Consider the following 13592-nt stretch of genomic DNA (forward strand, 5'->3'; position numbering starts at 1 on the left):
CAGGGGCAGGTGGATCTCTGTGAGATCGAGGCCAGCCTGGTCAATAGAATAAGTGCCGGGACAGTCAGGACTGTTACATAGTGAAACCCTGTCACAGAAAACCAAAAACCAAAAACCAAAGCCTCTAATAATTATTTTTATGGGAGAGGTATGATGTCTTTATAAGTCCCACTTGAATCTAAGCTGGAAATGATTTTTCTTAGGATGCTGGGAGCAAAGAGGGGCTGAGAAAGGAGGAAGACAAGCTCGTGAATGACAGCCGGGCCCGCGGTCTTCCACATCTGTCGTCCACATCTGTCGTCCGCATTGCGCTACGGCCTCTCAGGCACGCTCGTTTCCAGCTGTAACTCACCAAGTCTATAGACTCCAGTTGTGGCTCGGCTGACTGAACTGCAGGCGCCTCGGTTTCTTCTTCTTTCTTTTTGCAAGGCATTTGCTTGGAAGGAAGTAAATTATACCACAGCATGAAAATCTCGTTGGAAAATGGTAAATCTGCCAGGCTGATCTGAGTCCCAGCCTATGGGAAAAGGAAGAAATAGAGAGAGAGAGAGAGAAATGAAAAGTTTAAATGATTGTTTGTTCTCCCTGGTAAGACAAAGATGACCGGGTGAGCTTGTCTTAAAGCAGAACCAACACACTACTGGTGACATAATACACTGGCTCTGCATGTGCGTGTGCATGTGTGTGTGCCTGTGTGTGAGCATGTACTTTCATGTGCGTCCATATGTATGTGTAGGGGTCAGAGGATGACTTTGAGATACCTTCCTCAATTTCTTTTCCACTATGTATTTGTTTATTTGTGACAGGGTCTCTCACTGAATCTAGAGTCAAGGCCCTAGGATCCGCCCGCCTCTACCCCTCCAGTGCTGGGGTTAGGCATGCACCACAGAGTCCTGCTTTTACATTGGTGTGTGATCTGAACCCAGATCCTCATGCTCCTATAACAGGTACTTAACCCATGGACCATCTCCCCTGCTCAGGACTGGCGGGTTTTTTAAAATCTGGGCATATTGATACCTTCAGCTGTGGCTCAGTAAGAAATAATGCCCAATGGAGCTGCCAATCCTGGGATTATTTTGTAACCTTAAATTTTCCCAACTAATTTCCCCAATGACTTAAGCATGCAACTTTTTCTAAACATGGAATTACATTTAAATGAAATTTAAAAAAATAAACAAATAAATGGTTAACTAGAAACTAAAGTACTTCTTTTAATATGTCAGAAGAGTGCCTTGAATATGACAATACATCGTAATTCAGAAAGACGTTTAAAGACTGGGACTCTGTCTTGCTCTTAAAGGAGAATGTAGCAAGTTTTTTCTTGTTGTTGTTGTTTTTGTTTGTTTTGGCTCTGTGGGTCACTAGAATGCCAAAAAAAGGAAAGATAAAAGCAACTTCAGATCCCACCTAGCCACAGCCAGATTCTAATCCCGACTCCACTGCTCCCGAGAGGCTGCCAGTGGACATGTTCAGCGATCTTACTGGAGCCTTTGGCACGTGGTAATGCGGTATCTACAGTCTGATGCCCAACAACCACCTCGGTGCCATCCTAATGTTACTATGAGACAGTACCTTTTTTTTTCAAATAAAGAAGAAAAGAGGAAAACTATCTTCCTTTTTCCTGTGGTCATATTAAACATGTGTTCGTCTCCTACTGGACCACAGAGAAGCAGCTGTTTTGATCATGTGGGCTCCTGTCTGGACGGCCGTATTTGAGCAGGCTGTCCAGAGGGAGATGGCGGCCTAACTGGGCATGACAGCATCCTAAATACACAGTTAGTTCAGTATGAAACCTTTCTATCACTTATCACATTTAATCATACTGTTCCAAACAGTAATAATTCTGTCTAGATGATCTAATACCATGGAAAGGCAAATGGGTTTAATTTCAATTTGAATCCGTGAATTTGGATGGGACAGTTTTGACATCCAGCTCCATTACCTGCTATGAGCATAACCCACTTCCGGCAGTTGTTTATCCCAAAATAGGTGACCAAATTTCCCATCATCAAACTTCCGTGTAATTGTTCCGGTGTAAAGGAGCTTACTATAGAAAGGGCTCCACACACACGTTTGGCATTGGGAACCGCAAGCTTACGCCACAGAGCTAGTGGGAGCAAAGGCAAAAGTTCTTCCATACCCAAAGAGTAGCATTGGAAAGTCAAGCTTTACAGGCATTAAAATTTCTAAGCAGATTTAAAAAATCTGGAATGGGAGGAAAAACATTCTAGAAAAACAGAAAAAACCGGGCCGGTGGGATGGTTCAGCGGGTAAAGGTGCTTGCCACCCAGCCAGGCGACCTGTGTTTTTTCCTTAGAAGCTACATGGCGACAGAAGAGAACTCATTCCCCGAGTTACCTTTTCACCTTCACATGCGTGCCTTGGCACATGAACACACCCACCCCCAAATACATAAATAAATAAATAAATAAATAAATAAATGTTTTTGTTGTTCGCTTGTTTTAAGCAGTAGCTACTGTTGGCAAAGCGTAAGTAGAAAACAGCTTTGCAGAACAGGGTCACAGTGTTCCCTGAGAGGGACTGCGAAGGCGCCTACCAGGCATTCTTCTCTACGGTGTTTACCGACGGAGCAAAGGTCCACTCTGAGGGTCTTCTGCTGCAGGGCTGCCTGAGAAATGACCACCCGGAACACGTCGTTGTACAGCACAGACTCGGTGGGTGGATGGACTTTTGTTCGAAATAGACAGCTCACTTCTGCCGAGGAGGGAAGCACGGCAACCCTAAAATACCTGCAAAGAACAAGAACAGAACGAAATCTCATGGGCACATCAGGGACCGTGGATCCGCCGCCGCCATCATGTGCAATTAGCTGCAAAAGAGAGGAAACGAGGAAACATGGAGAGCATTATCGGATGAAAGTGCCGCGGCCAGAACGGGCCCATGCGAGTGCAGCTGCAGACATTCTGTTCTTAACCCACCCGTGCCCACTGGGCCCCTCCACGTGAAAAACGCAGCCTGCCGTCACCAGGAGACTGCAGCAAAGGCGAGGTGAGGAGGAACAGTCTGCAGGGCTGCAGGGCTGACCTCCCCACGTACATCAACTCGAAAGTAAGTGGATTTTGAGCCGGGGAAGGTGGAGACACGCTAACGTGGACACTGGTGGTTTTCTCTCCAAGAACCCTCATCCTGAGCATCCAAGGACAGACTGTTGACGAACAAGCCAATGAACGGGATATATTCCCCTACCAGACACAAAGAGAGGCTAAGAGCATATTGTTAACAAGATGGAAAACAGATGAAGCGGCACTTCCAAAAAAATATCATTGTCTAGCATCTCTGCCGGCACAGACGAGACGAACTTGCAGAAGGATCTCACTCTGTGTACGTGTAAAGGCAAGTGTGGGACAGCAGAGGCTCCCAGTGCTCCTCAGGGGTTCATCTGACACCCAAGGAAGACTCACGGTTCTCGGGAGCAGCCTGAGGTGTTTCCCTAATTCAGAAAGAGAAATCCACTAAATCTCCCCACTTCCCGTTCCCATTCTTGTCTAATGGATATTCTAAAATATTTTTTTCTATTTAGGGAAATCTGTAAATTCAAACCCATAACTAAAAATTTCACGTTATTTTTTTTTATTTTATATCGACATTAATTATAAAGAATCTCCATCCAGCTCTGCCCCTGCATGCCCCTCCCCCTTTGGCTATGAGGAACTTAACGGTAACCTGTTAGTAAACATCCAGGACTCTTACACATATTCTGTGGAAGTCCTGGCCTCTGAGGACGACACTGTCATTAGGAAAACAGCCGCCTGGCTGACATGGAGTCATGGGAACCACTCAGCTGTTGTTTTAACTCCATCTCTGTCCTGCCATGTCCAGAAAGGAGGTTCAGGGCAGAGGAGACACACAGACTTGGTATTCTGTGTCACACAGCCCCGAGCCCTTCTTAAGGGAGTCACTGAGACTCTGGCTCTAGGGTAGACTTGTGATAAAGAGCTGAGAAAGCAGCTCTCTTAGGAAACAGCCCAGAGGCAATGGGCAGTGAAGAATTACATCAATACTTCGTTGGGGTTCCTGGTCTAACACAGTGATGTAACTGCACCTGAGAAATGACCGGTCCCTGGACGTGACCATGGAGAGGTAAAAGCAGGCTCTTTCATGGAGCAAATTTCTGCGGCAATGTGTAATGTAATCACTACATATTCATGTATGACATCAGAAAAAAAACTCTCTAAACTAATACTAGTAACTAGTATGCAATAATAAAAATTAAAATCATATTTCCAGCAATCAGGCCCCAGCACAGCCTCTGGTCAAAGAAAGGAACCATAGAGACTTAACTCCTAACCTTAACAATAACCATCTGAATAAAGACCTAACCTTTTTTCCTTTCTCACATGTCTCTTCTTCTTTCCCTACGGTTGCTTCGGACACAACCAGCCTGGCTATCTCTCCCCTTACCTTCATTTTTAAAAAAAGATCTGTTTTGTTTTTAACTATGTGTATCTGTGTGTGTCCACGTGCAGGTCTCTGCAGAGGTCAGAAGAGGGCAGCAGTGCCCTGGAACTGTAGTTATGGGTGGTCGGGCGGGCACTGTCCAATGTGGGTGCTAGGGAAGCAAATATGGGTCCCCTGGACGAGCAGCACATCTCGAGTTGCCCCACCCCCCAGCTCCCGCCATGCCTTCATTTTGATGAACTGTTGGCTCATAGGCAGAATTATTGTAACTTGTTTATTTTTATTTTTTTTTTTACTGACTTTACTTACACTTTTGAAGAATGAGGTATCAAGAAGGCATGAAGATTCCGGAGTTGTGCTATAATCACCATGAAGCTGGCACTTTTGGTCTCGTATCTGTCAAAGGAGACAATGGATCAAAGAGAGTAACCTCGGCCGCTGGCCGCACCCCCGCCCTCACTGGCTTACCTGAGTCCTATCTGCACCTGGGCGGTCTCCACAATGGTGACATCCTCTTCATGATAGGGCGTGTCCTCCATTTCACCAGGCCTAGGCCAGGAGCAGGTGGACAGTCGGTTAAGAGGGGTATTGATTGCTACGGCTACTCTTCGTTTTCTCTCATTTCAAAGGGAACCTGAATTAACAGCCTTTCCATCCCACTGCTGTGGAGCAGACCCCTGTGGAAGCTACTGATTCGGGCTTCTTCAACTCCATCGAGAGTCTGACTTGAGCTTAGGGAACAAACTTTGTGACATCTGGCTTTCCTGAGCCCGGTGAGGCTATCCCACTGGATCAGGGGCTTTCAGACACCTAAACAAGGTATTCATGTGTCAAGCAAGCGTTGGCCAATCACCAAAATTCCCAGGAAAATCAGTGTCTGAAATCTCAGGTCAGCTGCCTCTGAGTACACCAATCTGCTTGTGATTTCCTTAGCTGGCAGGAGGTTTCTGGTAGAGGACCACACTTTACAGTGTGCACCAGCCTGGCTGACGGGTATGCAGGGGACTGCACTTTACAGTGTGCACCAGCCTGGCTGACAGGCATGCAGGGGACCACACTTTACAGTGTGCACCAGCCTGGCTGACGGGCATGCAGGGGACAGCACTTTACAGTGTGCACCAGCCTGGCTGATGGGCATGCAAGGGACCACACTTTACAGTGTGCACCAGCCTGGCTGACGGGCATGCAGGGGACCACACTTTACAGTGTGCACTAGCCTGGCTGACGGGCATGCAGGGACTGAACGTGTCCCACCCTGCAGGTTCCTTACTGTTTTGTGGAAGCTTCATAGACCCCACTGTCTCCAGCCACAGACTCATCAGAGGCAGCGGCTGACACACAAGCAGTTTTGTCTCCACGCAGATGGATCCCTCCTCTTTTGGGTAATGATTTTTCCACATCTAAGGTAGAGAAAGTGGTAGCATCATTCGTTTCTTATTGGGACAAGTGTAAAATACACCATAGACGCCCAAAGTACAATTTCTGTCTTAAAGTCGAGAACATTACTCCCTGTATTAACAGACGGGATGAGAGAAGATGCTGGAATTCAGAGGGTCTGGGATTTGGTTAGTTGGGAAAAACTGTCTTTGCTTTTGCCTAAACAATTTTTTAAAAAGATTTATTTTAAGTGCATTGAATGTTTTGCCTACATTTATATAACTGCACCATATTCATGCAGTACCCAGGGAGGCCAGAAGGTGGCGTTGGATCCCCAGGTCTGGAGTTACTGGCAGTTGTGAACCACCCTGTGGGTCCCGGGAACTGAACTCAAGTTCTCTGCAAAAGCACCAAGTGCTCTTAGCCACTGAGCCAGCTCTCAACACCATCTCCCTAATTAAAAAAGAATAAAAAAAATGTGTGTGTGTGTGGGGGGGGGGGGGGGGGGGGGACATGTGGAGGTCAGAGGAAAACTCGCAGGAGACAGCTCTCTCCTTCCATCCTGTGGGATGGAATTCAGGTTGTTAGTCTTGGATGCAAATACCTTAATCCACTGACCCATCTCACAGGTCCTTGCCCTAAGATACTTTAAGGCAAGGGATCCATAATTTCCCATTATCCCCAGCTCCTTTGCTTCAAGCTTTCATGAACAACCACAGGCCTTGGCTAAGCAACCATGTGCCCCCATCAAACACTCGCGCTAGCCCTACTTGAGGAACTCCAGCAACTCCACAGAGGAGACTTCACTCCCCTGCGTCTCTCAACACGCCCCTTTCTCCTTCTCCTGTGCCCCTCTTCTAACAGAAACTAAAGAGAAAGCATCTTTGATTTCCATGAATTCTCACCAGCTAATACCACTAAAAAAAAAAAAAAAAAAAAATCCACAAAAAACTTTTTGTGTGCTACTGAATCTTTAGCAGCAGCTACCACTTAACTTTTATCTCTAACTCATATTCATACACCAGCATCCTGCAGGGAGCGAGGAGCATTCATTGAAAGTTGTGCTCTGTACTGTAATAAGCTGTAAGCCCGTGGAGCGCTTTCATCCTCCGGTGAGTGAGCCCGAGGAGCAGGATTGGTATGCACGCGGCCCCCCTCTGAGTCATGACTGTACATCCTGTTAAGATGTTTAAGTTTTAAGGCTTCAGATTACAGGATTGATTGCGGCATTTTCCCTTTTATTTCTGGCAGTGGGGATGCTTTTGCCTTGATGATGAAGTGCCTTCTCTGTGCCCACCCCCCTTTGTGAGGGGTGAAGGTGATGACATGATTTATTGATTACCCCCAGGAATAACCGCAGCAGTCTGGAAACTGACTTTGACAATGACAGCCACTGACTGTGGCAAGACTTCATAGTTATTCCACCTCGGTTTCTGTCATGCGGCAGGGATTGGTGCCGAGAGCAAACGGCCTGGCTTCACCTGTGGAAGGCCCTAGGATGTTAAGACAGGAACAGCGTCCTTCCACATGCCCCCGCCCTTAAAGGTGGGAAGATGTTCCTGGGGCCTGAACAGTTAGTCTTGACGGTTAAGACACACGCCTTAAGCTGTTTTCCAGACAGGAAGCTGAAAGCGAGCTGCAAACAAAGCCTTGTGTGCATTTTCCCAAGTGACTGTCTTGAGGTACTGGAGATGGTTCGAACCCAGGGCTTCAGATGTCCTAGCCAAGCACTCTGCCACTGAGCCACAGCCAGGCCTACGGTGCCCTTTTAACAACAGTGTTGTGTAACACTTAAGAGGTTAAAAAAAAAAAAAAATGGTTTCATGGGAACTTTCTCCAGGCACCTGTCTCCAGCCGCAAATCTTCAACAAAGTCACCAGCAAACCCAAGCATTAGGAACTCGGCAGCCATGCGCCACCAGCCTGTGTAACTGGGGGCCCGGGAGCACTCGGTGACAGCCCCTATGCTGAAGGCTTTGGGACCCTGCTGCTTTTTGAGCATCTACCCTGATGGCCTGGGTTCACCACTTGATGAGATGTCGAGAAATGCTCACTAGAGGATATTCCAGATACCTAACGGGCGGAGTCAGTTACAGATGCTCAGGGAGTCTCATGGCCCGAAAGGCACAAAAGAATGGCACAACCACACAAGTGCTCTGCTTTCTCTCCTCGCCTAAACCGGAGTGTGGTGTGAAGGGAGTGGGCACACCAGCGTTTACGGGCTCTCCTCAGCACACAGGATAACAACTACCACAAACTGCGTGCATGTGTCAGGCACACTTGGATGGCGTTCTCTGAGGGTGACTATGCAGATGAGGAATGGGTCTAAAAGACAGGATAGGCTGCTCACCAAAACGGCCAAAGAGGCTAGAGAAGAGAGTCAAGGCAATGGTGCTCCGTTGTACTTCTTCCCACAGGCCATTGTGAGGCCCACAGTGGCTCTCTGTTGTGGAGAGCCATTATGGACCCATCTCCATGTGCTTATTTGTGTGTGTGTGTGTGTGGGCAGTATTTTAATAGAATGGCCTGCAATGTTGGCACATCCCTGAAAGAGGGCATACAAACCGTAGGAAGGTCTCATCCACTCCAGCTCTGCCCCGGTCGATAACGAGAACACAGCACTTCACTATTCAGTACCAGACACTCCTAAATCAAGTTGGATTCTACATCTTTAAAGATTTCAATCGACCAATCAACTAATACTTAGAATTCCTAGGCCTGTGTATACACATAAAAAACACTCCTTAAGACAGCAAGGACGGGGGTCTACAGGGGCTGCCCTTTCTGCATGGTGGGATGCGCTGACACATGTTGACTGCACAGAGTTCGCTTTGCACCTTGCTTCAAGCTAGCGGTAGAGTGGACTATCCCCGGAACACAGGAGGCACTGTACAGCAAGGGTGCCATCTGCTCTTCACACCTATGGCATTCACGGACAGCTTCCGCAGTGCGGAGGAAAGCCACGTTAACGAAAGCAGGCCCATTCCAGAGTTTCGGCATCTGTCAGGAAGGAACCACTCGGCCCATCTCTTCCTGGACCTGCAGCTGGGAGAGCAGCCAGCAGATGGCAGAGTAACTCTGGACACCGGACTACAGCCACCAAGGAACTGAGGAACTGAGGCAGAAGGGGAGCCTGGGCACAAACCAAAGGCGGTGTTTATACAGAACTCCCCAAGCAAGCTAACCACTGAGCCTTTGCGCTAACTAGCCAACACGCTAATTGACTTTGTTTTCATCGGTTTCAGGGCAATTTTAAAAAGAAAGCCCTTGTCTCCTTGCTATTTCTGAACCAGAGTCCAGGTGGAAGTGTGGACTGCTGATAAAATACATCCTAGGCATCTACCACCCACAGAGGACCCCTGGACTACAGAACAGGTGCTGTCTTCCTCGGTAACTCTCCACCTTACTCTTGGGGACAGGGTTGAAGCTGGAGCTCAGCAGATTGGGTTCTGCTGTCTGGTCAGGAAGCCCTGGGACTCCTCCCAGCTCTGCCTCCCTAGCACCGGGATTGCCGGTGTGAGCTGCCACAGCGGCTCGTCCATCAGTGATGGATCTGGACTCCGACTTCAGCATCTCCTCAGCCCCTGTTTTTATTTTGGGGTACTGAACCCAGGATCTACACACACGAGACAAGCAAGCTGTCTATCACTGAGCTATAAATATGTCCGTCCCCCACGTCCCACCCCCACCCCCCGTCTGCAATGGCAACCTTTATTTGACAGAGACGAAGTCTAGGTATAGAATAAATGCTCTTTAAATGAACAGCCTGGAGAATGAGAAGGGAACCATACCCTTTCTTTATATGTGGAAAGAGTGACCTAATCCCTCCTAAAACGGCTGGGGTTGGGGGGTGGGGGGTGGGAAAGCACAGCTCTGCACTTACCTGTTGTCCCTTCATATAGCAGCTCTCCCGTGCACTCATCAAGGCCCTTATCCTCTAAGAGAGACTGGGACGCTCCTGAATCTGAATCCAGCAGGACCTGACTTTCACCAAGGCCAATGTCAGCAAAGTGGCTGCTTAATCCACAGTCCTCGAAGTCCACAGTGAACTGGTGCAGAGAGGCGTCATGAGAAGACACCGGAAATGCGCTGTCCAAGACCAGAGGAGAGCCGGGAGGGGACAAGGATGAAAGAGAGGACCTGGAGGAAAGGGACGTCACTGACTTGGAGGCCTCGGTCAGCGGGGGAGTGTGGCTGGTTGGGGCGACTGCCACCCCACAGAGTCCACTCTGCCCGGGCTGGCTGGGAGACTTGGCCACCTCATTCTCGTGGATGGTGGTGATGGGTCCAGAAGGAATGTAGCCACCCTTCTCTTGAAGAAGGAAGTCCAGTTTATACTGATAATCTGCGTCCATCTGCTCGCCCTGGCTGCTGTAGTAGAGTTCACTGGAACTGAGCGAGTTGAGGGATCCTCTGCTGGAGGTGTTCAGAGAGCCCCGGCTGGATGTCAGCGACCCCAGACTGCTGCCAGATGACATGGACAGTGTGCTGGAGGAGAGGCTGGGAGAAGAACAGTCCACTGTCAAACCTGACTACACAGAAGAACAGCTACAGCACAGGCTCCTTCAGACAGGAAGGGAATGGAAACGGAGATGCCTGAGTTAAATCTACAGCCCGGGCAGGGGAGCTCGCTGTTGGAACAACCACTTCCCTACTCACTCAGTAATGTTAGCAACGCTGCTCTCTCCTCATACACCTCAGAAATTCTGGTCTTTTTTTTTAAAGATCTATTTATTTATTATGTACATACACTGCCTGCATGTATGTCTGTGTAAGGGTGTCAGATCCCCTGGAACTGGAGTTACAGACAGTTGTGAGCTGCCATGTGGGTGCTGGGAACTAAACCCGGGTCCTTAACCTTAACCTCTGAGTCATCTCTCCAGCCCCCAGTTCTGGTCTTTTTAAACAATACACGATACATGGCCAGGAGGGTGGTGCGCACCTTTAATCCCAGCACTTTAGAGGCAGAGACAGAAGGGTCTCTGTGAGTTCAAGGCCAGCCTGGTCTACATAGCCAGCTCCAGAATAGCCAGGGCTCCACAGAGAGACCCTGTCTCCAAAATAAATAAATAAATGAGTAAGTAAATAACCATTAAAGGCTGGTAAAGTGGCGCACATCTTTAATCCCAACACTCATGATGCAGAAACAGGTGGATTTCTGTGAGTTCGAGTCTAGTCTGGTCTACAGAGTGAGTTCTGGGACAGTGTGGGCTACACAGTGAGATCATTGTCTCCACCACCAGGGATACATCTTTTGCAAGAGTTTAAGTCAAATCAAATGCTTATTTGTAAGTCAACATGCAGAGCCATCCACAGCAAATTTATACTTTAAAAATACTGGAAAAGACTAATGTGTCACTGTAGCTACAGTGGCTAGGAAGAAAAGCTCTTATAAAGACATCAGGCAGCAGACCCAGGAGCTCACTCATGTAAAGTGACTATTCGAATCGGTGTAAGAAATCAGCGGCAGCTATTTCACGGGAGATCTCTTATCTCCTTTGGTAAAAGGCGGGATGGCGGCAGAAATACACTATTTCCCTAAATTTTAAGTGGTGGAAAAAAGCAAACCCTCTTTCTGGAGGATATTTTCAAAATGCATTCTAAACTTAAACATGGAGTTTATCGGGGGAAAACTGTTTGTAAATTTGGTAACTTAAACATCAATTGAGCGGGCGTAATTTAATTGTTTACTATTTATTTATTTATTTATTTATTATGTATACAGTGTTCTGCCTGCATATGTACCTCCATGCCAGAAGAGGGCACCAGATCTCATTACAGATGGTTGTGAGCCACCATGTGGTTGCTGGGTATTGAACTCAGGACCTTTGGAAGAGCAGTCAGTACTCTGAGCCATCTCTCCAGCCCTAACTGTTTACTTTTAAGCAGCTAAAACCAACCAGTGAGGACCCAGGACCTGCCTGGATGCTGTGAAGACATTTCTCTTCGAGGACCTGGCAAGCTTACCTTTTCAGTTGTGAATACAAATAAGTAGTTAACTTAGTAGTTTCTTCAAGTTTCTGTAGCAGCTCTTTTCTTTTCTCTTCTAATTTCAATCTAGAAAAAAAAAAACCCAAAGAAATTAATTTTCAAATGATAATGTAGAAACCAAAACGAAACAACAGAAAAACTCAGTATCCCAGAATCAGGTAAGAGGAGGACATCTGGATAAACTTGATAAAGGGAAAACAGACGAGAGGCAAAGCTTTACAGCCGTGATAAATGAAGCTGGAGACGTATATCCAGTCCCAAAGCCAGGAAAACTAAAAAGTTGACGGTGTGAACTTTTCTCAAGTTGGTAACAAAAGCCTAAACAAAGCCGAGAATCTTAAAGGACTGTAGGTTGGCTCTCGTTTGGAAAACATTAGGTGGCAATAATAAGGAAGTGTAAAAGGCCACTGGAAGTACTGAATTTAGCAAGCGCTGCTGTAAAACAGCACTTCGTCCTGAAAACTGACTTCCTGGGAGGTTTAACAGCAGAGAAAGATTGGTTCAGGATACTGTGGGAGCTAAACCTGCCGTTAGAGTTTCAACAAGTCCAAGAGTGTCGGCGCGCTCCTAGCCCCATCCTGCCTCATCACCTGGAGCAGATTATCATAGTTACAGTACCGGAGAATTTTATCTCGAAACAGCAAATTCGTTTCAACATAGGTCACACATCCAAGGATAAGCCTAGTGCCTACACAAATCGCATCAGCCGAGGGGCCTGATACGTCATCTGAGGAGGGCAGGGCCTGGTGCCCAGTCTGGGATTTGCTGTCTGTGAGCCCAGTATCAAGCCACCAGCTGGAGGGGCTCACCTTTCTGTCTGTGAACACTGATTACAATCCTTCTGTGTCTACCTGATAAGGCAGTTAGAGGGATCAAACGGAGTAAGGCATGGGAAAGTGCTCTACAGACCACAGAACAATCACGTCTCTTCACAGCCCTGCAAGGTGGTGATATACACAATTAGCCACATTGCTTTGGAGAAAAAGAAAATCTCCCCAGTTTCCAACCCTTTGAAATTGTATGCATGTCTTGGGGAGTGAGGAGATGCACTCATTTTATTTATAGGTACCTATCCCTTTGATGTGCCAACCACAGTTTCCGTTATTTGTTACAATTAAAAAGTAATCCTTGCCATTTCCTGGAATACCGGCACGATCAATTCTTTCATAACTTTTATAACTCCATTTTTAAGAAGCGCAGTCTACTTTTTAAAATCTCTCTAACAAATCGCTCACTCAGGAAGAAAAATTAACGTAAAGATGAACTGACCTGGAAGGCACAAAGGTCTGGAGATAGCCCCAAACCCTGCCAAAGCACATGTCGCTGGCAACAGGAGAAATACTCGAGAGATTGGTAATATTTTAAAACTAAATATCACTTTTATTAATACAAAGGCATTTCCTCGTGTCCTAAGGGGCTCTAATGTGACATGTCATGGAGGCTGGTGTCCTCTGTTCTCAAGGCCATGATGATGCTCTAGGGCTGCTGTGCCAACTCCTGCAGGCTGGCTCTCAACTGCCGGTGCTCAGCGTTTGTGCTCATGTGTACTCTCGTGTGTGTGTGTGTGTGTGTGTGTGTGTGTGTGTGTGTGTGTGTGTGCACGTGTGCGTGTGTGTCTGTGTCTGTGAACATCAGAGGTTGATGTGGATGTCTGGTATCTTTTGGAGAACATTTCCTACCTTATTTATTTCTTTTATGTGTATGGCTGGTTTGCCTGTGTGTATGGCTGCACACCCCATGCATGCATTGCCTGTGGAGGTCCGAAGAGGTTGTCAGATCCCCCGGGACTAGAGTTACAGGCAGTTG

At 47.3% G+C, this 13592-nt stretch overlaps 1 protein-coding gene across 2 annotated transcripts in view; it reads right to left on the reverse strand.

Moving 5' to 3' along the window:
- Positions 1-13592, reverse strand: part of Wwc2 (WW and C2 domain containing 2) — a 180961-nt gene that overhangs the window by 44625 nt on the left and 122744 nt on the right. Inside the window, exons 10-17 of one of the 2 annotated variants that reach the window (XM_052752268.1) lie at positions 11763-11852; positions 9679-10295; positions 8633-8737; positions 5690-5819; positions 4888-4968; positions 4729-4815; positions 2558-2750; positions 353-517 (exon numbers count right to left, since the gene is read on the reverse strand). In XM_052752268.1, coding sequence (XP_052608228.1) covers positions 353-517; positions 2558-2750; positions 4729-4815; positions 4888-4968; positions 5690-5819; positions 8633-8737; positions 9679-10295; positions 11763-11852 — 1468 coding nt within the window. The remainder of the gene's footprint in view (positions 1-352; positions 518-2557; positions 2751-4728; positions 4816-4887; positions 4969-5689; positions 5820-8632; positions 8738-9678; positions 10296-11762; positions 11853-13592) is intronic. The other variant, XM_052752269.1, reaches the window with a different exon arrangement.

The sequence above is a fragment of the Peromyscus californicus genome, unplaced genomic scaffold, assembly GCF_007827085.1.
Source record: "Peromyscus californicus insignis strain IS unplaced genomic scaffold, ASM782708v3 Scaffold_23__1_contigs__length_62951481, whole genome shotgun sequence".
NCBI classification, from domain to species: Eukaryota; Metazoa; Chordata; class Mammalia; order Rodentia; family Cricetidae; genus Peromyscus; species Peromyscus californicus.